At 33.3% G+C, this 27,699-nt stretch overlaps 5 protein-coding genes and 1 non-coding gene across 6 annotated transcripts; 2 read left to right on the plus strand and 4 right to left on the minus strand.

Annotated features, from left to right (window-relative positions):
* Window positions 1-627: 627 nt before the first annotated feature.
* On the minus strand, window positions 628-5,718 carry TED3 (Pex2/Pex12 N-terminal domain-containing protein / zinc finger (C3HC4-type RING finger) family protein). Its single transcript, XM_012218004.4, has 8 exons — window positions 5,404-5,718; window positions 4,700-4,813; window positions 4,420-4,573; window positions 3,714-3,850; window positions 3,514-3,614; window positions 2,847-2,964; window positions 1,542-1,708; window positions 628-1,152 (listed from the first exon to the last, which is right to left on the minus strand). Exons 1-8 carry the CDS (start codon window positions 5,518-5,520, stop codon window positions 1,029-1,031), a joined length of 1,032 nt encoding a protein of 343 aa, XP_012073394.1. The 5' UTR covers window positions 5,521-5,718; the 3' UTR covers window positions 628-1,028.
* A 989-nt stretch (window positions 5,719-6,707) lies between these two features.
* On the minus strand, window positions 6,708-7,559 carry EMB3123 (PPR containing protein). The gene has a single exon (XM_012218006.4). It carries the CDS (start codon window positions 7,518-7,520, stop codon window positions 6,801-6,803), a length of 720 nt encoding a protein of 239 aa, XP_012073396.1. The 5' UTR covers window positions 7,521-7,559; the 3' UTR covers window positions 6,708-6,800.
* A 122-nt stretch (window positions 7,560-7,681) lies between these two features.
* Window positions 7,682-7,763, minus strand: TRNAS-CGA (transfer RNA serine (anticodon CGA)). Its single transcript has one exon. It is a non-coding gene; the product is annotated as a tRNA-Ser (tRNA).
* Window positions 7,764-15,679: 7,916 nt separating this feature from the next.
* On the plus strand, window positions 15,680-19,144 carry LOC105635024 (auxin-responsive protein IAA27). Its single transcript, XM_012218007.2, has 5 exons — window positions 15,680-16,457; window positions 17,178-17,407; window positions 18,067-18,205; window positions 18,550-18,611; window positions 18,800-19,144. The coding sequence occupies exons 1-5, from the start codon at window positions 15,898-15,900 to the stop codon at window positions 18,835-18,837; spliced, it is 1,029 nt and encodes a 342-aa protein (XP_012073397.1). The 5' UTR covers window positions 15,680-15,897; the 3' UTR covers window positions 18,838-19,144.
* Window positions 19,145-19,440: 296 nt separating this feature from the next.
* Window positions 19,441-23,992, minus strand: LOC105635025 (DNA-directed RNA polymerase subunit beta). Its single transcript, XM_012218009.4, has 4 exons — window positions 23,464-23,992; window positions 22,117-22,561; window positions 21,888-22,003; window positions 19,441-20,071 (listed from the first exon to the last, which is right to left on the minus strand). The coding sequence occupies exons 1-4, from the start codon at window positions 23,858-23,860 to the stop codon at window positions 19,650-19,652; spliced, it is 1,380 nt and encodes a 459-aa protein (XP_012073399.1). The 5' UTR covers window positions 23,861-23,992; the 3' UTR covers window positions 19,441-19,649.
* A 687-nt stretch (window positions 23,993-24,679) lies between these two features.
* LOC105635026 (protein JINGUBANG) lies at window positions 24,680-27,495 on the plus strand. Its single transcript, XM_012218010.3, has 2 exons — window positions 24,680-25,406; window positions 26,575-27,495. Exons 1-2 carry the CDS (start codon window positions 24,855-24,857, stop codon window positions 27,301-27,303), a joined length of 1,281 nt encoding a protein of 426 aa, XP_012073400.1. The 5' UTR covers window positions 24,680-24,854; the 3' UTR covers window positions 27,304-27,495.
* Window positions 27,496-27,699: the final 204 nt, after the last annotated feature.

Here is a 27,699-nt window from a genome sequence, read left to right on the forward strand (position 1 = left end):
TTGGATCATTTGATTTGTTGTCTTATAAGATGAAGCAATTCTTGAAGGGTATATATTGTAAGTGAAATATTCAAAAAAAATATAAAATTATATATATCTAAAACAGTAAAGATCATAGGATTGACAATCCTTTGACTGATAATGAATCCAACATTTAGGAAGGCCCACAAATTCAATGAAAATGATTGTTTTGTGGAATCCTAACATATATAATGTTGCAATATATTGTACGATTAATCTGAAAATCAGACAACATTGCTCTTCTAATTACAAAAGCCACATTATCTGGCAGTAGTGAAGAAATATAAATTATTTTCAAATCTTGATGATGGATGTGCATAGTGCAGAGCTCTAGACCACAGTAATATTATAAAAACCACCCAGAGAAAGAGTAAAAGAAGATAATGCAAGAAGAGAGAACATCATAACCATTAAAGAAGGCAAAGCTATTTTGGGTCAAAGCACCAAAGTTTTCTTATCTTGTTTCCAATCTTGTGTTTGGTTCCGATAAAGGGATAAATAACATCAAGCTTTGCACACGCTTCCACTCAAAAAGTGAGGCTTTGAGTTGGAGACATGAATGAACCATACGCATTTCTCATGAAAAACAGAAAACCCAACAATTGCTTCTCTCGTCAATAGTGATTGAAGCCACTGATATGAGCTTTTATTTGTTGTAATCACATGAACCAATTCATATACAGAAATCAAAAGACTTTGATAGGACCCAACTATGAGTCAAACTCCAATAATTCAAATAAGCTGCCGAAACGTTTCTGTATGCAACTGTAAATCAAGAAGCCAAGAATTGGAGAGCTTTTGAAGAATTATTTGTGAGCCAGCTAAAAGAATTTTTTTAATTTTGCATAATAATGGAGACAAAGAATGATTCCCGGCTCAATTAGGGGAATAATTGCTTCTACAGGAAACTCTTCATCCCTTTGCTTCAATTGTATGTATGCCTAATTTAGGCACATTACAGTACTCTATTGTTTATCTTCTTCCTACTGTTCTCTATCATTCATTGACTAAGAATTTGTATGACTGGCTGAACTGCCATGCCGCTGCATAGCTACCACTGGTTCACTGCATCTCGGACACCGGAAAGATGGAGATGCAGCACATCGTGTTCGAAGGCAGTAGTAGCAGTACCTGCCAATCAGGGAGGGGGAAACAAAAGAGATTGAAGCAAAACTTATCCACAAAAAAGCCACACTTAGAAAGAGATGTAAAGAATGTGAAGATTGCTGTAGACCGTGTTTGACCATGAAGTGATGGTAACCCAAAATTAGTGTTCATGTATATTGTACAAACTTGGAATTTAGGACATTACCACTACCACTTGCATATGAACCCACTGGGCTTGGGGAAAAAGGTAAATATAATAAATAGGAATTAATAGGCCCAAGGATCAGGAATGGGTAATTACGCCGTACCACCATGCTATGCATGCAGAAACAAAAAGATGCCTAACCTCCAAGAAGAAGTAGCTTTCCAGAATTTGAAAATAACTGGGGTAAACAGGTCAACAATTTATATACCTGTGCTGACAGGGGAGAGCCAGGAATGGAATGGTTGGAGTTGTCTGGCAAACAGGGCAATTACCATCATCTACTGAGGAACTGGAAGATTTGTCTTTTGAAAATGGGCTAAGCAAGTTTTTAATGGATGATGAATTAAGAAGAGGAAGCAGCAGCAGCAACATTTCCTGCACGTCAGCCAATAAAAGTAACTCCAATCAGTGGCCAGAAGACAAAAAAAAACTCCAAAAGAAGCAACCATAATCGAGTAACTGCTAACTACTACATATCATACACAGCTAGATTATATAATCTATGGTGGAGGCTGTCATCAAGAAAAAAACAGAGTTTCAGCAGCAAGCCATCTAATAGAAGCCTTAAAATGTGCAACTTAATATGAACTTACTCCAACCAACAGCAAAACATTAACTTACACAAAATGGCAAAACTTGGTTTCATTAATTTCATAAACAATTTATATGCCCCCAATTTCCAGCAATATATAGTCCTTAACTTTGTAGCCAAGGCTAAACACTCAACTAGCAGTGTTCATGAGAGGTGTCCACCATTATCACAAGGAAGCCAGACAAGAGGAACAGAAAGACTAAACACGTATCAAATCTCTGCATAAGGCATTTGCAGATAGTAGATCAGGCACTGCAGTTTCAGTAAATGCTGAAGCCTCGGTAAAGAACTTGTATATTATTAAACAGTGGCAGATCTAGAAATTTTTCTTCTCAGTGCCAACATTTCAGTGCCTCAAAACTCTTAATTTTTTTTTACATGGAAAGGGGGCCAATCACGAAAAAATAAGGGGGATCAATTGAGTAATTACCCTATAAATAAAGGAAATTTGCAAAAAAGAAAGGAGGGGCCAGTTGACCCCTTTTTATGAGAATACTTCCGCAGCTATTATTAAATTAAGGTAACAAAGAAATGAATTTATAAGCTGACATCCTGAAAACCACCATGAAAGACTTGTGAACTAGAGGTGCAAAAACTAGGAAGAAAAACCTCATTTTATATCCTGTGACTATGTAAGAGTAAAAAGTGACCCAGCATTGCCTTGGATTCCCCCAACCTCCCCCCCAAAAACTCAAAAGAAAACCCCACCGATAATGTACTGTTCTTTAAGCAGAGTCTGGAAGTTATAAGAAATGAGTTTGGAAAGTCTGGACAATGAAGAGTATTATTAAATACTCATACTCCAACTGAAAAAGAAGTTAAGTGCACAGCAGCACAAAGCCGATTTGTTGTGGGCTCAACACCTAAATGTAAATCTCAAGATTAAATGCTTATAGATTATGGGAGTTAAGAACCAATTACCGAAAATTCATTCCACACTAATTGGCGATTCATGTACTCAAAGCTAACGGCTCGGTTCATATTAGGGCTTCCATAGACTAGCCTTGCTCTTAAGACTCTCTCAACAAGGTTCCTAAATCTGCAAAAAATGAATACAGGAAAATAAAGTTTTATCAAATTCAAAGATGTCATCAACCAAATAATATTTTCTAGTAACAATTTTTTCCACAAACAAATTGTAGAGTAGGATATGCATCTTTATCAATCAAATAAGCCATTTACTTCATTGTAAATCATAAAAGACCAATATAAACCCATTTCTTTCTCTATCAAGAATGGCAACCGATGTCGAATATATATCTATTGAATTGCACACCTATTGCTTATTTTATTTTTCTCTCAAAATTGAAATAATACAAGACATTACTATTTTATTTTGCAAGGATTGAGGTATAACTAATTTTTCAATAATAAGTAAATAAACATTGATTATAGAGCCACCTATAGGAAGAATAAGAGGTGGTCATCTAATAGAACTTCAATATTTTGCATGACTCTTTTAAACCGCATATAAAAAGCATTTTGCCACTATGTGCATATCAAATCTTAAATAAAGATTGATTTTAATTTTCATGGAAGTCATTCTTTTCGAAAAAATTAATTTCATGAACCATGTTCAAAAACATACCGTCCTGTGTAAAGAAAGATGAGTAGGTTGCCAAATGAAGCAGCCTTATAAAGTCCCTCAATACGTTGTATCAAAGTCCATACTCGTTGTGCCAGTGGCCTCTGAAGAATACAAAAGGTAAATCGGCAACCAATTTAATCCTCCAAGAAACCGAATGTGAAAGAAAATGAAGTCAAAAAATAAAATAAACAAAATGGCACCTGCTCAGAATCACCCCATCTACGAAAAATGGAGAACGACTGCAAGCGAGCCCATATATATTGACCGCCAACAGTAGCAATGCAATACCAAAGTTTCTGTGCCATAGTAAGTCCAGGTCCTTCTAAACCTGTTCTGACTGTAGGAAACACAACATGCCAAGCAAAAGTTAGAAGACAAATAGTTCTTGTTGCTAACAGATAGAAAGGGACGTATATTTCTGTAATGGCAAATCACTGAAGAACCTGTGCATGTCCTTGCTCACCTATATTATTTAACTTATACAAATTGCCCAGCTAGAATTTTGAAATAGTCTTCTTTTGAATGTTCAAATACATGAATCATTCATATAGAAAAGACTGATCCACATTTGAAAATCCATAAAGAATAAAGTCATATTGGAAGTATATAGAAATTGCATTTAAAATTCCCAAAAGGTGTCTACAACCATTGAATTTGCTCGAGAAGCATTTATCAATAGCAATAGAATTATATATGAAACATAAATATTCTGAAATTAGAAAGAAATACTTGAAAGGCAGAATGCATATTATGACACAATGATATGAAGGCATAATATTGAACACAGTAGCAAACAAGCAAAGCCACTCTCTTTAATCAACCTCGAAGCAATCATAACCAACACATAACAGTGGAGCTAATATCATAAAGTAACATCAAAAGCAGGAAAAGTGCAGACCTGCTTACCTTTTTCTCTGGGTTCCACCGCACGTTCATCTCTGTATCTCAGATTCATCAGAGCATTTCCAGGAGTAGGCTTATCTACCCAAATAGAGAATCTCCAAATAAGAAACTCAAGGAAAGCATCAAGTTCTGGCTCATATTGAAATAACATTCCTGGCTAATCCCAATAAACGGAAGAAAAAACAATTAAACACTGTCTCTTGCTGCATCAGATAACTAGATATGATTCTAAATAATTTTTAAAAAAAATTCAATTTTGTGAACTGGAATAGCTTGACAATACCTTCATTAGAGAGAAAACCTTTACTAATTGCTCTTTTAACATAGCTGACATTTCAATATCCAATCTTGCAGCATCAAATTGATTAACTCTAGATATTGAAATTGGTATTGTTGACTGCCACAGAAATCAAAATATTGGAAACAATTCACAGCATTAAGAAAGAAAGAAGCAATTACTCGCACATAGGCCCAGTGAAGTATTCAGCTACCCTTAACCAGATATAAAAAATCAGATTTTGCTCCACATAATGGTAGAGAAATTATATATGTTCAAAATTAAATAAAAAGGAAATTGTTGTCCTCTAATCACTAGATTTGCACAGTCATTTTGACAATAAATAGTTTCCAGGCTAAGCTTTCTCCAAGATTTTTTTTTTTTTAACCCAGCTAGTGATAGTGCAACACCATTTAACTCGATAATCATTAAACAATTATAGGTGGAAACAGGAACAATAACTCATATATTATAGTTCAACAACTCATTTCTTGCAAACAGAAGTTCATAACTTTATAGCCACCAACAAAAACCAAGACACGTATGGTTAACCTGGGATTGATTTTCCCAAGAATGTGAAAAAGAACACAATAAAATTTTCAGCCAGAACAGAGAACAAGCAAAGAGGGAAGAAAGCCCTAATTCAGTTTTGTTGTAAGGTTAAAAATTAAAGGAACTAAATTGAATAACAAATACAATAGAAGGAATACCTGGCGAGAGAGGGTAAGAGATTGCCATTGAGGAAGCAATTCTCGGTAAGAATGAATCCAGGCATCTTCCTCCGGCGGTTGTGACGGTGGCGGCGAAATACTGGAAGTAGTCGTCATTTTTGAAGCTGTAACTGATGATGAGATTCTATGATTCTGCAATTGCTAGGGTTACAGAAAGAGAGATGGTGCTCTAACTGCTAAGCATTATTCAATATTGACAGAACTAGTTAAAACAATAAAGAGATAGAAGCTCTGCACAGTGGCTGACTACTGGAAGCCTGGTAATAATAAGATGCCGTTTTTATCTTAGTTTTTTAAAATTCTGCGACGGGATATTGCAGTTATACCTTGTAGATTTGAAGGATATTTTGGTCTTATTATCACTTTTCCAGAAAAGGTGGAGGCAAGTGCCTGTCCTTTTCCTTCTTCCTTCTCTAACATACCGTTTTTTGATGGTCTAAACTCGCGTCAGCAAAGTTTTTTGTACCAAATTGAAGTTATCTAATATCTACAGATAAAAATAATAATTAATTTTGAAAACCGAAAAAAAAAAAAATGAAATCACGAAGACAAAAATAAAGGTTAAATCATTAAAAATACTCATGATTTGTTGGTAGTTTTAATTATATTTTAAATTCAATTTTTTTTCTCTTAATATTCTAAATTTCAATTTTAATTTCAATAACACTTTTGTATTTAATTTAATAAATATAATATTATTTTTACTGAATTTATATTCTCTCTTATAATCAGGTTAACTAAAAATTCATTATTTAATAACGTTCTAACTAATATTGATTATAAATTTAAATTCATAAAAAGTCAAGTAAAATAATAAATTATTTTTTATTTTAATATTTATATATATAAATATAGAAATTTATTTATTTATAAGCAATGTTGGCAGAAAAGAGTCTAATTTAGGAGCAAAAGTTAAACGGGATCCCATAAAATAATATTTTAATCATTAAATTAGGTATAATTTGAAATTAGAGTGTTTTTATAATTAAAATTAATGTTTAAAGGCTAAGAGAAGAAAGTTGAATTTATGGTACAATTAAAACTACCTACTAAATTTAGGATATTTTTAATGATTTAGCCAAAAATAAATGTTATGCGAAATTAGAGAATTTTAATAATTTATTTTAATAATTTAACATTTTTTAAAGTTAAGTTTGTTTAATAAATTTAACGAATGAAGATTAAATTTTCTTATGCAACTTATTTAATAAATGGATTAAATTCTAATTAAGCTGAAGTTTGTAAACAGGCTACTATATTTGTTTTTAAGTAAATAGATGATATTGAATATAAAATAATTACATTATTATTCAGTACGGTTAATTATTTTTCAATAAATCAGCCAAAATTTAAACTAATTATTTAAAAAAAAAATTTTACACACTCAAATTTTCAAATTTAGGCTTGAAAATCCCTCCAAATTCTTTCTCAACCTCATTAGCCAAATCTACCTCGCCCATCCTCCTCAACCCTTTACACAAAACATTAACCACATACTCATCAGCTGGCCACGTGTCCCCACATCCACCTCTCCTCATCATCTCACATATCTTGACCGTCGATTCTCTTCTTCCCGCATCTACCACACCCCTTATCACCCTCAACAATCCCTTGTCGCTCTCCCATTGGATCCCACCCTCATCTTTCTCCAAATCATCAATCAAACGGTCGATTTCGTTGTACACTTTGTTTCTGGAGAGTGCAGAGATGACGTCGCCGTAGAGATTCAAGTCAATCAGACCTGAATATTCAGTTCGGAGAGTGGAGAGGACGTGGATAGCAAGAGAACAGAGATCTTGGCGTAGAAGTTCTCGGAGTATAGCGAGGAGGTCTGCTTTGAGGAGGCGCGACAGATTGGGAAGGTCTGCCAGCGAGAGGTTCGACGATGATGATTTATTATACGCGCGCTTGAGAGACTGGATAGCAAGTATTGCTTCAGTGCTTAAGATACGACCTTTGACGAGAGGACCACGGTTAGATCGTGGACCGCACCGTATGAGAATAGCGGTTGAAGGTTTGGTATGGGAATTAGGGATAGACTTTGGAGCGAAGAAAGTTGCAGGAGAAATGAGGTTTGGGCGGAGAGAGGAGGCCATGGGACGGTTAGAGTGACGGCACGCGCTATTTTGTTGATTTATATTCGTTGTTCAAATATCTTCAAAGCATAAAAAGACTTATTAACCCATGCGAAAATATTTGAAAGACATACTTATCCTCGCAATGCAAAAAGAAATTAAAAGAAGACTTTCAAAAAGCTCGTCGACAGCAGGATTCGAACCTGCGCAGGCAAAGCCCAACAGATTTCGAGTCTGTCTCCTTAACCACTCGGACATATCGACGTTGTTGCATCAACTCGAACAATTTCGTAATACTGTAATAGGCCTGCATTCAATCTCCAAAAGTGGTGTTACCCAGGCCCATCATAATGGCAGCTATCAATCCCAACTTCTAAAGCACATAACTGACCTTAAAAACTATGAGCTTCAAGCCCAGACCTCCAAGAATTTGTTTTTGCTCCTAGCATGTTTGAAGTGACTGATGGCAATTTCCCTTTTGATGTATGATTGATAATTCTATAAAAATTTGTAATAATAAACATTTTGTCATACCCTCTTTTTTTTTTTTTTTTTTTTTTTTTTTTGTCATTGTTAGCTTGGCACTTTTCACCACCTAAGAGATTCTACAATCTATAATCTTGATCCAACATCAAGAAGAAAGAATCCAATGAGAAATTAGATAGGCACAAAATATCATAGATGTATAATTTTGTTTTGATCTTATTAAGTGAAACTTAATTTTCATTCCTAAAATAATTACTCATTAATTATATAATAATCGACCCTATCATATGAGTTGTGATACCACAAAATTAATAACACGAGGACCATTTTCTCCAATCAAATCTGCACATAAATTTAAATGTATCTGCAAATTTATTATATGCTCAGCGGTTTGGTGGATTTGGACCACATGTCAATTACAAACACATAATAAACAAATTCAGAAAAAAACTTAATAAGTTTCGGAATCTAATCCCGAAATATACTAAACACTATTAGGATTATACTAAAATCTTGATTTCCCAAATTCTGCTCTAACATTCCTGAAAATCTAAAATTTACGTATACATATGTAATTATACTAAATTGAGTCGATTCTGATAATGTTTTCCAATGCAAATAGTACTTGGAAGAAATCAAGAATTTTCAAAGTGATAATTTTGAGCTCAATTTCCAACATTGCTCGATTGACTTTGGAGCAATAATATTATGACAAAATTGAATTGTTCTTCTTGATAGATATCATTTCATCTTTTGAACTTTTTGGCAGATTAAAAGATTCTCCCCCACTATGCAAATTCTCACATTTTCTTGATAAATTTTGTTTTTTTTTTTTTTTTTTCCTCCTTTATGGGTAAGTGACTGACGACTGAGCTCCGGCCTGTTTTTATTCCGACAAGTTTCTGAACATGTACGGATTTAGGATTGCACTATTGCTCCCACTGCCTCCATATTAAAAGATTTTTGTCATTTGTTTAGTTCCAATTCTCTTGTTCCTGAACCGATTCCATTCAAATTTCAACTCATTATTAAAAAGTTCAGTAATCACTTCTTTCTAATCAATCAAGTTGAAGGCAATTTGCCATGGACAGCTTAAAATCTATTGGATATATTTGGATTATCCTACATTTGAAGGGGCCTACTGAGTTGTGAGTAGTGACCGCAACCCAATACAATACATGCAACCTTTTATTTTATAAATTGAATGGAATGTGCAATTGGACCTCACCAATAAATAATGCATTCTTTCTTATAGCTAAAACTTTCCCTACCAATTTATATCTATAGACCAAAAGCACATGCAAGGTTATCAATCTTATGGCCTTAGAGGATGCTTGACTGTTGGGGAACCAAAAACCTAACTTTGCATAAAATGGGGAGAACATAATTTTTCATTTTTTGTTCATTGCTTCAATTATATCTATCTAATTGTAAGAAAAATGCATAATATTGGAGCCAAATTTTGTAAAAGTGTAAAAATAAATCATGGTCTCGTGCAATTGGATTGATTTAAATTTATCTGAAATATGCTTAATTACATCATAGGAATAACGTTAGGTGTAACTATTTTTTGATATTTCAACTGTTTATATAAATAAATATATAAATAAATCAAAATAAAATTTACGTAGACAGTGATGTAATTACAACACCTGGAATTGTAGTTAGGATTTTCATATATATGCACAGCACAGGGAAAATATGGTTAAATTGTTGATTGATAGAACCAATTCAGAAGAAGGCAATATTAACAAAATGGCCTACCATTCCATTTCGTGCCTTTAGCCCATAGGACTTTGAGAGCCACAATTGACGCTTGGATATCAAAATTCTTCCTTTTCCATAACAATTTGCCCCACCAAATTAACATGCTTCTATTTAATTAAGATATACTCAAATTATGTTCGAGATCGATAAGTTTCGAGTTTGAAATTTAGTCGGAATCAAATTAATTGAATAGTTTTGCTAATAAAAATTTTTATTTTTTAATTAAATTTCAAAATAGAATTAATATTTATCGAACCTAAGAAATTAAGGTTTGCGGTAGTTTTTCATTTTTTTTACGAAGAAACAGAAAAGAAAGTTGGGGTTAAAGAAGAGAAGACATCATTTTCAGTTCTTGACACGTAACTGAGAACGTTAGATCAAAGCATTTGACAAAAAGAATTCTTCTTTTTGAAGAACAACTTTGTTGAATCTCTTTCTTTCTCACTATATCTTTTTGGTTTAGCCTTAGCTTATCAACTCGCACTCACTGTAGCTATGGTGCGCGGCAAGTAGGTCCCATCTTTCCGATGTAAATATATTACTAGAAATAAACATATGATCAAAATGCAATATGTCAGGCATCGTATTGTTACGCTCGGATTAAAAATGACTTTTTTTTTTTTTTTTCCCCTTTCAGTTACGGATAAAGAGAAGAAAAAAAAAAAAGTAAAAGTTCGGACAAAAAAAAATATAATTATCGCTAATTTTTTATATGTACTCGTGTTAATTTATAGAAGAAAAACACGAAAGATTTAGGTTTTTTTTTTTTGTTAATTTTAATTGTCGACCCCACTATAGTTCTAGTAGAACCCACTACTAGTGGTGTGGCACAGTGGGAGGCACATTTTGTCATTTGGACCCACCTCTTAAGTGGACCCACATCAATCTCTATGCTGATAGTCAAACAATGCGGCGATTTCGATTCCTTCTCTTCTTAATTGTTACATAGAAATGAAATTCAAATTACAAAAAATACAATTCTTAACCAACTTATAAATTTACAAATTATTTATATTTTGTTTAGTAAATCAGATTATAAAAATAGCAATAATTTTTCTTTTGCAATAATAATTTCTATTATACATATATATATAAATGGGAAAAGAAAAATTATTGCACAGTATTATCCTTAATTATGAACCGACAAATTAGCAAGCCAAAAAAAATAGTATCAAGAAGAATATTAAAAACGTGATCATGTGTTTCTTATTAGTGCCGTTCTTTTAAATTTAAAGAGAATGAAAAATGTGCCATTTTGAAACAAAAATCCCCTATGGCAGAAACAGAATAAAGATTGATGTATGAAAATAGCTGGGACAGACAGATATAGTATATATAAAAATTTTTGCCTCTTACGTGTAATAGTGTCATTTTTTGCACGAGATGGAAGGGACTGTGACCTCCTCAATATTTATTTTTTAAGATTATATATTTGGGATTTTATATTAATTTTATTTTAATAGTTTTCCAGTTGTCTTGTCAACCGTTTCTAAACACGAAAGAGAGTAATATTATAAAATCCATTGTCACAATCTCTTATCGAACAGTATAAATAATATTTGTCAAAACATTGTTGTCAGTCATGATCATGTATTTTCCCTCTTCTTATAAAAAATTGTGTTGGCAATAGTTTTTAGCATTTTAAATAGTTAAAAAGTTAAATGCTGAATTTTATAGTTTTCGGTAATATAATATTTGAATTATCTTTTAGAGATTAATATAGCGTTTTATACAAAATAAATTCATATAACATTTAACTTTTAACGTTTTATAAAAAATTATTAAAACAGCTAATATCTACAAAAACAGTTAATTTTACAGAACATATCCAAAGAGAGACTATTTTCGTTAGTTATATGTATCTTTAATAGTAGCTGGAAAAAGTTAAATTAAGGTGCTTTTTGCAGGAGAAGAGATGTGATATGGAATGAGTAGCTAATTTAGTGAAAGTCGTTTTTATTAGATAGTTGTTGTTTTCGTTAGTCTCTATTATTGTATGAGAAAAGAGAATGCAAAGTGGGAAAGCGACCTTTGCTTAATCTTTCTCTTATGTATATTTATACCAAAAATAGGTTAATTAACATAATATCCATATTACGTATGAAATACACTATTATACGTACTGGTATGAATAACCATATATAGTGTGTGTGTGTGAGAGAGAGAGAGAGTATACTTAAATCCACGTGGAGGGACCAAATCTTATATTCTTAAAGTGCTACTCCAATAAGTATAGGGACAGGGATGTGTGTTAAGAGGAGGAGGTTCAATGGCCGAAAATAATATTATGACTTCCAGCTTATAATAATAGTAATTTTTTTTAATTAATTAATTGATGAAAAATTTTTATAATTTAGAGAATTTAAATTTAAGACCTCTCGTTTCTCAGATTAATTAGAGTTTAAAAGTCAATTTTATTATTAAAGTTTAAAAAGTGATTTCAACAGAAAGAAAATCAATGTTCAGTTTAGCAAGGTCATACGACTTAGACCAAATTAGGTTATACCTTATTAGGACTTCAATTATTGAGTCATGTGTCTTGATTAGTTTATTTTTTAAAAAAGATTAAACATTTAAATATTGAGATCATAAAGTAAACAAAAAGAAAATTAAAGTATCAAGCAGCTCTGTCATGTTAATTTTATACAGTTTCATAATATCATGATATCATCCAAGTCATATGTATTATGCTATAATTAAATTAATTAAAGAAAAAAAAGACCAAAAATAAATAAATGCATAAAGATTAGCCCAATAATACTTCTAAATATAATAAATCATGTACTAATTATAAATTGCTAATATTTAATAGTATTTGACATTTAACCACCAATAGCTAACCACAATCATCAAATCAAACAAATCAGCAAATCTTTTTTTTCCTTTTTTGTCCAATGAAAGACAATACTGCTTTGTTAGGTCACCAAGTAACATATGGTCAAACAAGCATGATATATAATGGGATTTTGTTAATTTTATTATTAATAAAGAATTAATTAAGGACCTCATTACATGGCTAAAATGGGTAAGAAAGTTTAGGGACTAAAAAAAAATATTAAAGGTTGCTAAGCATGCTTTATATTGGGATTTTCTCAAAAGTTGATTGGATGTTTCAGATAACACTTTTTTAGGTCCATCAGACAGCATCTTGTGTGTAAAGATTTTGCATAGTTTGCATCCTTTATTAAACTCAAATTAAATCCTAAAAGTTGATTTTTTTTCTTTTTTTTTTTTAATTTTAATACTTTAGTGTTCAACAATGAAATCATGTTTCTAAAGAAACTAATAATATTTAATTATTATAAAAAAACAGGATTAATAATGATTTATACCTACCAATTCCTGTTCTAAAATGCCATCACTTGGCGGCTATTCCAGTGATGCAATGTACTGACCTCTAATAAATAATAATAATAATAAAGAAAAACCTTTGTATGATTACAATTTTTCTTTTTCATTTTTAAGAAAAAAATATGATTACTAATTATTTAATATGTTATGAAATATAAACTAAATAAATGAGAAGGATGGACATGGTTCTTATTAGGTGATTTTCTTTCATTATTCATTTTTTTATTCTTAAATTTTTTTCATTAAAATAATTTTTAAAGAGATTATATGATTTTGCTAATGATAATAAAATAATTTTGAATTTTTTGAATTAAAAAATATAATCTAATTATTATTAAAAGTAGATTAAAGTTTATTCATTTTAAGCAAATATTTTGAATTTAGTACGGAACCTTATACAGTGGCGAATCTAGAAATTTTTTTATCCGGATTCAATATATAATTTTTTAGAAAAAGAGGAGTCAATGATATAAATAAATTAAAATTTATAGATTAATTTAAATGAATATACATATATTATTAAAATATTTTTTAAAAAAGAGGGATCAATTGAACTTCTTTTTATATGCCGTATCCAATGCTGACCTTATGCATGGAAAAATTTATTTAAGAAATTCGCTTCGAAAAAAATAATTTTTATTTTTATACAGAAGATACTCTTAATGTATACTAAAAAATGAAAAGTAAATTATTATATTACATCTCATTAGTAGAATCACGTCAAAAATATTAATTACATGAAATTTTGATTTTAATACACACCTTGAGGGAAAAAAATGGATATATATTTCATAAATTTCTATGATAAATATTTCAGAAGGCAAAAAGAAAATACTGTGGTGGTAAAGTGGAAATTAGCAAAGATAGAGTGGAAAAGGTGGTAAAGGAAGAAGGTTTACCTTTAGGGAACCAACAGTAAGCGGTGTCGTCAATAATTTACCGCTTTACTTGACCGTTTACTACAAATGGGTCAATGGGTCAAGGACCCAATCATGACGGGTTTACTTCCGTCAACTGTAATAAGCAACAACTAAACGCCGTTATGTCCCCTAACTACCGCATGCTATGACGTGGGAAAATCGTAAGCGTTCTAGTCACATATTTTGTTACTCACCGTTGGATCTGTTGCGCGTGGTTACTACTTTTGGATTAACGCACAATAATTACGATAAGATACAGGCGTGGTAACAAAAGATTCACCACCCGACACAATTAAGCCTAATATGAAATTCACCTGACACTTCACTGACCCAATCAGTAAAAACTTAAAAAGTGAAATTCAATTACCAAATCACCCTTGCCCGTTAGAATATGCCGTGTTTCTAACTGAGCTTCCTCATTGGTAAATTATTAGAAATACCATTCAGAAAAAAACTCATTACATAAATTTAATAAATTAATTATAAATTTATTCACCAAGCTTGTTCAAGAAATGAGTCAAATTTAAATTTCACAACAAAGTTTATGAACTGACTTATAAACTTTAATATCGAGCTAATACACTTTTAATTGAATTTAAACTTTATAAGCTATAATCTTTTTTCTAGTGCAAATGATTCTGAGTTCAATTCATAAATTAAGTTCGGATGCGAATACACTTTTTATGAATATCAAAATCGAATTTGATATAATTTGGTTCGACCCATTTTTATTTAAAGTCTAGATTGTTTCTCTCGCTCCCTCGCCTTTTTTTTTTTTTTCTTCTTCTAAAATGAAAAAACAAAAGAAAAAAGAAAAAGAAAGCCTTAAAGACACAAAATGTATTATAGCAAGTTGAATTGGCGATTTCAATCTTCACTTTTTTCTGGTGCTCTGATTGTTCTATGTCAGCTTTCCAGCAATTTCCCACAATACACACGAAGAGAACATATTTATATGTATAATGATGAAGAAAAGTAAATAAAAAGAAAAATAAAATGAGTACTGAAAAGTTATCATCACATTCACAGGGATCTGAAATTTGATATTTGGACACACAGTTGTTCATTTTCGTCCTATCACTTTCTACTCTGTTTCTGGACTGTCTATGCTCTTTTCTCTCTTTTCTTTTTCCTATTAAATCTATCTTTCTTCCTTCCTTCCTTTTTTTTCTTTTTTCTTTTTTCCTAATAAAAAGGTTATACTATAGTGAACAATAATGAGGCTAGTAAAAGTGAAAAACATGAAAACACTCTGTAAAATGTTGCCGGAGGATACTCAGTCAGCTGTCGGTGGCCACTTCCCTGATATACATTATGATGTGTGAAGAAGGTAATAATAAAACATAACTATAATTATTAGATGGGACGTTATGTAGCAAAGTTCATCGCATAAATTTATGCATTTTTAAAATATTACAAATTCTAAATTTTGATATTTTTAATTAAATTTCAATATTAGAACAAAATAAAAGAAAGTTGTGTTTAGTTAAAAAAAAAAGAATCAATAATGTTCTATGACATATGGTGGAGAATTAAGAAACTGTAGAACTGAAACTGGATAAGCATTAATCCCATCCCAAAGTCACATTGCCTTTTTAACTTTGTGGTGAGGAGGCTGGTAAGGAAAAATGACTTTAAATTTTAAGCACAAAAATAAAGAAAAGGTAATGTTTTTTTAAACAGATATCAGAGGTTTATATATAACAATGAAAAGCTAAGTAGCTACAGAGAGCCAAAGAAGCTTCTTTTCTGCATCAACAAAAACCAGCTCTTGCAGACCTTAGCAAACCATTCTCTTGATCTTGTTTACAAATTTCTCAACTTTTTTGGTGGTCTGTAATTTTCAAGTTCTTTCATTTTGAACAGCAACTTTGATGTCTATACCAAAAGAACATGATTACATAGGCTTATCAGAGACTTCTTCTCCTATGGAAAGAATCTCTGATAAGCTTTCATCCTCTTCTTCTTCTTCCTCTACTCTATCAACTGAAGAGAACAGCAACAAAAACAAAACTTCTCTCAACCTTAAAGAAACTGAGCTGAGGCTTGGTTTGCCTGGGTCACAGTCCCCTGAAAGAAAACCACTGACTGGGGTCTCTCTTTTTGGAAAAGATATTGAAACCAACAATAATGGGTACTCTCTTAGCTCATTAAAGAATTTGGTCTCAGGGGCTAAGAGAGGTTTCTCAGATGCCATTGATAGCTCCTCTGGAAAATGGGTTTTCTCTGTCAATAATGGATCTGAGACTGATTTGAGTAAAGGAGCTGTCTTGTTTTCTCCTAGAGGTGATAATGGTAATACCCAGAAATATTGTGAATCTGAACCGGCCAAGAAAGAGGTTGTTGGTGTTATTGCTCAATCTCCAAAGCCAGTTCAAGGGAAGAGCAGTGAAGTCTCTGGTGCAAATGAGAACAGTAATGCTCCTGCTGCTAAGTAAGCTTACCTAACCTACTGCTTTAAGTTGGTTTTCTTGTTTATGTTGTTTTGGTTGGTTTCTTACTCTGTTGCCTTGGCCGATCTTTAATTTCAGTGAAGATTGTAGAATATATGGACGGAAAATATGTTCTACAATTTATTGCATGTTTCTTGCTGCTGTGGTTTGTGGGAAGATAAAGCCATCGAGTTTACTTACTGCAGTAGAATTTTATTAGACATGGTTTTGGGACCTAGGATGTGTAAATTATGCTTAAATTTGCAAATATCTTTTTCTTTTCAAACTATGTGCTTAGTCAATTCAATTTTATTTATAATTTTTGCTGTTTCTTTCATGTATTGATGTAATTGATCTCTAGTTGGCTTCCACATGCCCTTGCATGTACATCTTGTTAGTTTATGGTTAAAAATTTAACTTTCTGTGACTTTCTTTTGTGATACATAACGTAGAAGCATGTGAAGTTTCATGTTTATCACTTTTGTAGTCTTCGGATTATTATGTTAAATAAATTGCCTTCCAAAATCTGCAGATTCGTTTGTGCTGTTGAAAATTGGTAGTGTACGCTTTCTAGATATAGACCTTTTCATTGTAATTTATGAAATCTCCCTTCAAAAAATATTTTTACTTAAGTAGCTCGTCTTTTTCTTTCTAGAACTACTCAATTGAATTTCAATGGTACATGATTTTGGTGAATGCTGATCCAAGTATTTCTGCAACAGGGCACAGGTGGTGGGGTGGCCACCTATCCGTTCTTTTCGAAAGAACACGATGGTCTCTAATTTGGCAAAGAACACTGAAGATGCTGAAGGCAAATCAGGATTTGGGTGCCTCTATGTAAAAGTTAGCATGGATGGTGCACCATACCTTAGGAAGGTTGATCTCAAAACCTACAGCAACTATGTGGAACTCTCATCTGCTCTTGAGAAGATGTTCAGTTGCTTTACTATTGGTATACTCTCTTTCTCTCTCTCTCTCTCTCTCTCACGCGCGTGCACGCTCGCACGCAGGCGTGCACACAAAGACGTACCTGATGAGCAAATTGTTTCAGTGAAAAATATCTGCCCTCTGTTGGTTGGTAAAAGGGTGGCTTCTGACAAGCATAAAGTGTGTATTCACCTCTACATAACGCAGTTATGATCCCCTTGATCTTACAAAAGTCAAGCAATCGTCTGCTGCCTGATCAACAAATTCAAAAATCTGAATTGGTTTACTGTTTGTTTTCTGCAAAGTTGAATTATATATCCATTTCGTGAAAGTTTCTACTATTAACTTTCCAGTGAATTTTCTGGTTTCGTACTTGAAATAAAATGTTTAGAAGTTGTGATTTTGTTTTTTCAATCAGAGAATTCTTTTTGGACTGCCTGTCAAATATCACTTGCATGTTCCACTGTTAATATTGACTAGCCCTACCATTGGGAATTTGGTGTTTCGTGGTTGACCAAAAGTAAAGAAGAACGTTTTATTCTAGTGGATGTATGATTTCCAATCTAGTATTTGCATTGGAAGCATGGTTGCTTGATGACTTCTTTGACTAGTTATTTTCTCGTTTATGTTGTTTGCATGTCTTGAGAGGTTATCGACTTGTGTTTATGAATGACTATGATTCAGGACAATGCGGCTCAGGATTTCCAGGGCGAGATGGCCTGAGCGAGACTTGTTTAAAAGATCTTCTCCATGGCTCTGAATATGTTCTCACATATGAAGATAAGGACGGTGACTGGATGCTTGTCGGCGATGTGCCCTGGGAGTAAGTTTCAACAATCTGTTTCCATCCAATAATTTTTTCCTGAGATGAGATGTACATTATCTGTTTAGTTGATACATGATACTTCGATATAACTATACTTCCAAAATTTTTACATTTATGAAGGTAGAAGCAGAACTCTGCTATGCTTTATGTTCCCTTGAATGAATTTTTAATTTGATCTTGAAAAGTCAGTGGGCATAAGCTGATATGCAACTTGGAATTGCGATTTCTTGTAATAATATATCGTTCTTAATCCAATCTTCTATAACCTGAATCGTAACAAGTTATTATCTTATAGTTAACCATATATCACTGGCTTCTGATCTTGTTCTATGTTATTACAGGATGTTTACGGACACATGCAGGAGATTGAGGATCATGAAAGGTTCAGAGGCTATTGGGCTTGGTAAGTCCTATTAATTTATCATGCTAGATGAACAAACATTTGTTCCCTCATTATTCCAACATGGCTAGTCTTTGATAACAAACTCCAAAATCCATTCTGGTCTTTAATTTTATCTTCTGGACTTGGTCAACATTTATATGTTTCTCAACGAATTGGTCTTAACTTTTAATCCTTTTGTCTGTTTGCAGCTCCAAGGGCCATGGAGAAATGTAAGAATCGTAATTAGTCTATAAGCATATCATTGAGCAAGGAAACTCAAAATGAAGTTCTTGAAATTGCAAGTCCGTCTGAAGATTATTCAAATTGAGCTCTTTGCTCATTTGCAATATGTATTTGGAAATATCACAGTTTGCTGTATTTAGTGAATTGTCAGGGAAAAAATGTCTATTTGGAGACAAATATTTAAGTATGCTTAGTTAAACTTGTTCTCTTAGCTTTACTTTTTCCATGTGTACTTCAATTGTGTAAATGAATGGGTTGCTTGTTATTATAATCTCCACCTTTATCTAAAGAGAGAAGAGTTTTGTGTTCAAGTGTTATTCCTAAATGCTTCCTTCTCATTAACGTTGCATTATGGTCCATCAGAAGTTCTGCAATCAATCGAATAGAGGCACCAGAATAATTGTAAACATATTTGACATTAAAAGTATAACTATGTACATTAGCTGTCAGGATTGGTGCTAAGAATCACTTATGATCAGTTATTCTCAATTCAGCAAAAAAAAAAAAAAAAAAAAGAAAGATTAATCACTGAGCACATCACAAGATTGTATAAAAAGCCCCACCAAGGAGACTAGAAATTTGATGACAGCAAACACAGCAGTAGATGTTAATGGGAAATTGCTAAAACACGTTAGAAACAAGAAATTGGATGAAGTGATTCAGAAAATTGAATTAAACATAAATATAAAAAGAAAAAAGGGAAAAAAAAAATTTAACTGTTCATTTTGAACCTGTGTGGAAAAGGAATTAATATTAACAACTTGTGTGTTTCAATCTAGGCAAAACTAACAGCTCCATCATCTGCTCTGAACAGCTTTAAGATTCTTGTTCAGAGATTTGAAGATATACCATCTGGGTATAGCCATTAAATACAGAATTCTCTAGTCTACCTAGACCAATCCGCTGGAAAAGGCCATAGCGACCATCTTCAACAATAGGAGGGGTGGTTCGAGCAGGATCATATCTTGTTTGATGAGTGAGAGAAGGACCAGCTACTGGGGGAAGCTCCCAATAAACATCAAGGATTGATTCAATAAACCTGCTGTTCTGAAAATGTTCCAAATAGGAAATTGGCTTGTTACTGTGATTAAAATTATCTCGCATCCAGCCTCTAACACCCCACCATGCTTCATTTGGGCCACACAGTTCATCTACATCAACTGCCTTCTCCCAGAATTTCTTCCTTTTTGATCTAATCCTGCTTTCATCGCTATCCCTAAAGCAGCTATGACCGCCTCCTAGATTCAGGAAAATTTTAAAACCAAGAAAAGAAAGGAACACTTAAATGAAGTGAATATTCAAAATACAAGACTCATTTCTAATCTACGATGAGATGCTGATAAAGTACAAAAAAAATACTAAGACAAAGGAAGAATGAGTCACAAAAAAATACTCATTTCTTCAGTGAATGAGTCACAATAAAGTCTGGAATATATATTTCAAGATGCATCTAATGACGAAGAAAATCACATCACAAAATATTTAAGACATTAAATAACTGATTTTCCCTATTCAAGATTATTTCTTCCTTTTAGCCCTCTATTCCTTCTTCATGGTTATAATGCAATTTGTGCACTTCGGGAAGAGTGGATAGAAGGTGAGCTTTCACTATCGGCTATTTCATCTTTCTTAGCATTGAAAAACTAACATTCATGATTCATGTCTTTATTATTTATTTTGGAGTAGACTAGTTTTTATTTTTATTCGCTTTTTCTTTGGGAAACAAAAAGAGAGTAGAACCCAGTAAAGTTTTTTGGGGGAGTGAGTACTCTTCAGTCTTCACTACTGTCCTTGAGGCCATTAAAGAAGGGGCAGAGTATGAATCAGACAAGGAACACAAACATGAATCAGATTTGGGTCCTTTACTTCCAGAATCCTGTGTTTGATAATGGATAAATGAACACCATTATTTCTTATGTTCAATGATGAAAAGTGATAAGTCGAGCTCAAAGAAACCGAAATTAGGAATGTACTGGTCAACAGCAAACGGAGGTACAACCATATTCCATGAAGGACAAGGACGAAAATCAATAAGAACAAGATTAACAAAATCAATAAATACATTTGATAATAATAATGAAAATAAGTATATGTTTTCTCGAAAGAATTGCAGAAACAGTAAACGCTGATGCATTTAAGTAGAATTATATATCAGTCCCCAATAAACTTAAGTGAAAGAAAATGACTCAAGTTTAACACCCAAGTGTTAGTGTGAGTTAAGGCTATATAAAGGATACTGCTAACAAATGAAAAGACCATAGAATGAAGTAATGAACCCATCCCTGGAGCTGCTGTGGTCAGATCCTAAATCTGATTGATGAACCATCCAAAATGTCCTCTGCAATACATGAAAAGCAGTATTTGCTCCCAGCTCCCTAGGTATTAATCCTTTCATTTTGTCAAAATCCCTCGTCATCAACATTCCTTTGTAATAGAATTGGAAATTTCTCACGTATAGAAACCTTTTTCATTTAGAGGGAGAAAAAGATTATATTTATATCTATGTTCTGAAATCTGAACCAGACACAAAAAAGCCCGAGGCAGCAAGCAACTACCTATGTCAATATGTCCTATAGTCAATAAATGAGGTACTGCTGAACATCCTGCCTATTCAAATGCAGTCATCAATTTGGTTGACCTGGTCTGTTTAATTGCAGATCAGATGATTTTCATGTGAGTTGCAACAATTCAACTGGTTCACTTAATGTTGGCATGACACATTTTTGTAGCACCATGTTTGCCATTTTTACCTAAAATAATTTTGAGTGTTAGAAATCTACAAGGCTAAAACCTACACTCTGACTGAGCTGTCATCATGGCACCATGTTCACATTGTCTATAAATATATTGGAAATTATGTATTTATATTTTCTTTTTGCCAACATCACTAAGTCAGCCTATCAATTCAGCTTTGGTCGAGTCTTAAAGGCTCAAACTTTGGCCCTCTCCCTCAATGTTCAGTTCTCAAAAAATAAATTCATACAGTAGAAATCCACCAACCATGCAATGAATACAACCAGGAAGCTTATAGGATAGAGATGAGAGAGAACACACCTCGTATATAGGACTGATCACATATCTGTCTTAAGGAATAATGATCTCCAGTTCCAGTATCATAGTTATCCTCAAAAACCAGATGCCGAAAGCCAGCACTCAATGCCTGCCGTACTCTGCCACAAAAACATTAATTAAGAAAAATACGCATAGGAAAATTAATAGACTTGACTATATCTGCATAGGCACAAGGTATGGAGGTACATTGCTAGTTTTATAATTCGAATACCTTTTCAATTCATTTTGATGGTCATCAAAAAAGATAAGAACTCGACTGAGATCCGTAATCCCATGTTTCTTCATCACACTCTTCCATTCAACACTTCCAAAATCCACAAAATCTTTTCCAGCAAAGTATGTGCAGTTTCCATCAACATAAGCAGGTCCCTTTTTCAGGTATTTCTCAGGATGTCTAGGTGACAGAGAAATGATTGGCATGTCTGGCATCGCTTGCCGCAGCACCCAGGTGGAATGCCCCTTGAAAGCACCACTCTCAATCATTAAATCTGGCTTCAGCCACCTTGCAATAAACCAAAGCCCAAAGCTATGGTCAAAACCCATTCCGTACATGTTGTTTTTGATTGGCCTAGTTTCATATATTGGTACAAACTCTTCCAAGCCCTTGAGTAAATCCTTGGCTGTCCATTCAACTTTTTTTCCATGTTTCGATCTGCCTTTTGCCAAGGACAAGAATTAAATGGGAGTCGATTATAGGAACTCAAACTCAAATTTTCCATAGATCAGGAAAGCTAATCAGTGAAAAATAAAATTAAAGTGAATATAGACGACCATGAGAATGAAAACATCCCAACACCACAAATAAGAAAATAGATATGAGCTATATACCAACTTGCCAAGCAGAGCACATAGCATACCACCAAAAACAGCAAATTGCACAAGGTGATCTCGGACCAAATACATTATGTTAGGGAACCAAAAAGTCCATAAACTCTAATAAAGTTCTAACAAGTATTGAGAAATACCTGAAAATATTTCAAAATTTTCAATTATCTGCTAAAATGACAATTAGCAACTAGTTTTCACTTCACTCATCACTGTAATAGGAGCAAAAGCACCACTCTTTACATTCTCTAAATACTGCATTCTCTCTCCCTCTCTCTAAACACACACACAAAAGGAAAAAGAAAAAAAAAATCTTTGTTTTAATTAGGGAAAAAATAATGTTACGTTCAGTTAAAACTCTTTTAAAAAAATCGGACGAACGATTATAAACCGTCAAATGGAAGCACAAGGAAAGCCATGAACTTGCACAATTAACTGAAAATTCAATGGTAATAAGCCAACATGTATCTATCTAGAGTGGGCTCCTAGTTCAGAGAATGTTGACACAGTTTATACCAAAACTATGCTAAGCAAATGCTGAATAAAAAATTCAACCAAAGCTAAAGATGTGGCCTTGTTCCTCCTCTGTTATCAAAAAAATATTGAAAATTCAAAACTCTCAAAGCTGTAACCTTTCCTTTGCCTACACTATGATCAATATAAAGATCCAGACCCAGATCTGAATCAAACCCATATACACACGAATACAAATTTAGAAGAAAAGGGGACTTACAACAAGGAACACCAAGGACTCCAAAATCCGATTCAAGGCCATCTAACCCGAAAAATCCGACCCGGATAGCGGGATCAAAAGGAGAAACACAGACGAAGTTTCGAGAATGAAACAGCAGAGACGCAATGGACACTGAAACCAAGATGAGGCAGAGTATGAGACAGGGAGTTGGACAAGGGCAGAGGTGGGACAAGCGGGAAAGGTAATTGGCGGCTAACAAAGAGAGGCTCTGTTTCTTGGTCTTGGACTCATCGCCGGAGAGGGGTAAAGTATCGTTATCAGAAACGGCGTCGTCTGGGTGAGGACTGGCCCGGCGAGAAGAAAGCACTCGCTCAAGCATCTTGGAAGAGGCGGAAGTGGGTGTCTTTGGACTGAGTGGATGCTTTAGAGTGTGCATAGTTAAAGGTGAAAATTATGGCTTTCTTCTTCTTTAAATTTTAACCTTCAAGTTTCAGAGACATGGCGTAAGCAGAGGAACTAGAGATCGAGTGAGGAGCTTTCTTTCTACTTCTTTTTCTTCTCTTCTTTTTTGCATTATTTTATATTTATAAGATTTTGTAATATCTCAATTTCTCGTAATTATATAATTATTTTTGTTATGAATAAAAAAAATTATAAATAAAATCATTCATAATTTATAATGTTGTTAATGATTTAATAATATAAGATTTTGGTGTTTGGTTCAAACACGAATATTACATTTTCAGTAAAATTAGAACACGTATGGGAGGGAATTGGTTGATGCTAATTGGTAGTTTGGCAGGGCATTGTTGCTTGGTAAAAAGTAAAAAAACCATTATTATTTTCAAATATTACCATATATAAATATATTAATTTTATGGACCAAATTTATGATTAAGCACAGGATTTAGCTGTTCTAGTCACTACAACAGAGAATATTTTGGATATTATTATTGTCTGTCATTTTTTTTTTTCTTGGTAAAATTATTGTTGTCCGACTTTAATACTGCTTTAACTTGGATTAGCGGGTTAGAAAAACAATATTCCACCACCGATATTTGAAACATGAGAGGGTTAAAATCTGTTATACTCCTATAATCTGAGAAATTAGTGCATCTAGTTCTACCAAAACAAATTAAAATGATTATTAATAATGGCAACTAACTAACAAGTCTTCAGATTTTGGAGGAGGGTAGGCCTTAAATTCACATTTACAATAAATATATATAGGTTAAAACACAGTGATGTCGAATTCTTGAGGGACCCTGTTCATATATATACATATAGATACATACACACAATTGTGTCAAATTTTTCTGTTTGGATTTCATTTATAACCGAGCCTACCAATATTAATTTTCATAAATCATATACTATCTCAGAGTTTTTATAGCAGTTCTGCATCTGCATTTGCTTTGCATTTTGGAGATATGGCTTCAATGGGCTCTCCAAACTCACCACCAAACCCATCTTTTACAATTAGAGAAACAAATCACGAGTTCTTGAAGAGTCTCTCTTCAAAAGAACCTTCATTTGCAGATTTTCTTTTTAGTCCACCAAATTTAGCTACACCACACCGCCTTTCTGTTCCATATTGCTCTCCTCCTCGACCTCAAACACCAACTAATAGTCTCATTTCCAACTCTAAAACTACATATACTTGTTTATCTTCAGTTCTTAAAAAGGACGGTCAAATATTATCTATGGCAATGTCAAATGGACTTGTTTACACGGGCTCTCATACCAATTCCATAAGAATATGGAAATTGCCTGAGTTTGCTGAGTGTGGCCAACTGAAGACCAAGACATGTATGGTAGTTGCATTAGAAGTTTCACATGATAGAGTTTATGCTGCTTATGGTGATGGAAAGATACGAATTTGGAGAAGAACATGGGATGCAGGTTTTAAACATGTAAGATTGGCTACCATACCTAAGACCGGAGGTTATGTCTGGAGCTATATGGCCGGAAAAGATAAGACGGTAATGTTCAATGTCACTCTTGTTGATGTATATTTATTGCATTTACTTCTTGTTGGTTTGTGGGGATACATATATGAATATCATTTATGTTGACTGATATATACATGTATCTACCTTAGGATGTTATTTTAATTTGGCTTTAAATGGGATTCAAATTCTAGACCTTTCAGCTATGAAGACAACTCCAATGCTGCTGAGCTAACGCTCGTTGGTCATAGGATGCCATTTTACTAAAAAACAACATGCGTAAGGGAATGGTTCAGCTTCACTTACCTTTCCAGCCACTATATAAGTACTTCATATTTTTTGCTACTGACAGCATTTTTATGACCATAAAATCGTAACAGAAGAATTTTGGTCAAGTTATACAGAATACTACAGTAGAAAGGCTTTTTGTTCTGTAACCAGGATTAGTTCACAGACGATGTATTTTTCTTCTTCATGCTTGCTATTAATCAAATCAAAAGGTGGTATGTAAAATTGGGTTGTGGTACAATTTGACTGAAAATGACAAATAAAGAAGCGAAAAGGCCTATACTTGAAGTTGCTTGCTTACTATGAGATGTTGAGCCCTAAAATGGGAGCACACACCGAACTGCTATTTATATCTTGCACGGATTTTGAGTTGTCTCTTTACATATATATATGATCTGTTAAGGGGATCCACATGATTAAATATTATGTCTGCAAGTTCTTGCTGAAATATATCACTGTAACTAACCAATCTGTATTCTTCTTCTTTGGACCCAGGACTTAATGAAATTCACAGTCCATTTTTGCTTTTTCATAACAAAATGTACCTATGATAGATTGACCTTGTTAGTCTGTTAGCTTTTTGCTGCTTGCTTCTCAGAATATAGTGAATTGGTATGCAACTTTTATCTGCATTTGATTGGTTGGTTTTAGTTTGTCTGAATCCTAAAAGCTGAAAGTACCGTTTTTATAGCTCAGTTAGAACTACACATAATAATGTTGAAGTAAAAGAAAACAGTTTGTATATCAGAATTTCACTTAGGTAAAAGTTTAATTTTATAGGTAAGAGATCAAGCATAGTTTTTATAACTTCGCAGGAGATGGGTCTAGTACCTTTGAACAGAAGCTGATTAGTAACTGTGTTTAAAATTGACCTACTAGTGCGTAATTGTATCGCTGCCATCAATTTTAACAGATGAAGCACATGGGCCCAATAACATCACTAGCAATCAACATTTCTGATGACACCTTATACTCAGCTTCACTTGATAAAACAGTGAAAGTATGGAGGCTATCAGACTTAAAATGCATTGAGACAATACAAGCGCATTCCGAGCCGATCAATGCCATTGTAGTAGCTGATGATGGAGTACTCTACACTGCTTCTGATGATGCCTCTATCAAAGTCTGGCGTCGCAACTTTTACATAACAGACTTACCACATTCTCTTATCACAACCGTACCTGCCAAGTCCTCTCCTGTAAAAGCCTTGACTCTAACTACAGATCACAATAGAATCCTCTATGGCGGATGCACTGACGGATACATTCACTATTGGCTTAGAGGTAGATTCTCAGGCCAATTACAATATGGCGGTGCACTACAAGGTCACACACATGCAGTTATGAGTATTGAAAGTGTTGGAAGTTATGTTATAAGTGGGTCAGCTGATTCATCTAGCCGGGTGTGGCTTAGAGAGTCAGATGGGCAGCATGGATGTCTAGCAGTTTTAGTAGGGCACAGAGGTCCTGTTAGATGTGTGTCAGCCTATCTGGGATGGTTAGCAGAAGATAACAGTGAAGAAGACTGCACAATTTGCACAGGAAGTCTTGATGGTGTCATAAAATTTTGGCGAGTAACTCGTACAAATAAAGATATTGGAGGTTTGTCACCTAATGGTTATGAGTATTTTGAGCTGCAGTAGAGAATTTCTCAGTGTTTTAAACTTCTAATTGTACAGTATAGTTATTTCAGAACTGCATGTGAAAGTTGATTTTCTTTAGCGGTGGGCTCGTTTTAGTGACTTTATTAATGTAAAATATATGATAGTAAATAAAAGAGGAGGAGGAGCTCCTTCTCTTTCCTTTTTTTTCTTAATCTAATTTTATTTCTGGTCTGCAGCCTATTAATTGGCTTGCCTGTGAGTCTAGCTATTATATATTTGATGAAAATGAAATCACTAATTAAAGAACCTTTTTGTGATTCAAAGGTTACCTTATCTTGAATATTCTGCTTTTTCTTAGATAAGGTTTTCTCGAATTTTTTTTTTCTTTTACATCTTAGATAAATATTTCAAAATTTTCTTCGACTTATATTTTGC

Source organism: Jatropha curcas, chromosome 1 (genome assembly GCF_041381405.1).
Source record: "Jatropha curcas cultivar XTBG-Jc1 chromosome 1, XTBG_Jcur_1.0, whole genome shotgun sequence".
Lineage (NCBI taxonomy): Eukaryota > Viridiplantae > Streptophyta > Magnoliopsida > Malpighiales > Euphorbiaceae > Jatropha > Jatropha curcas.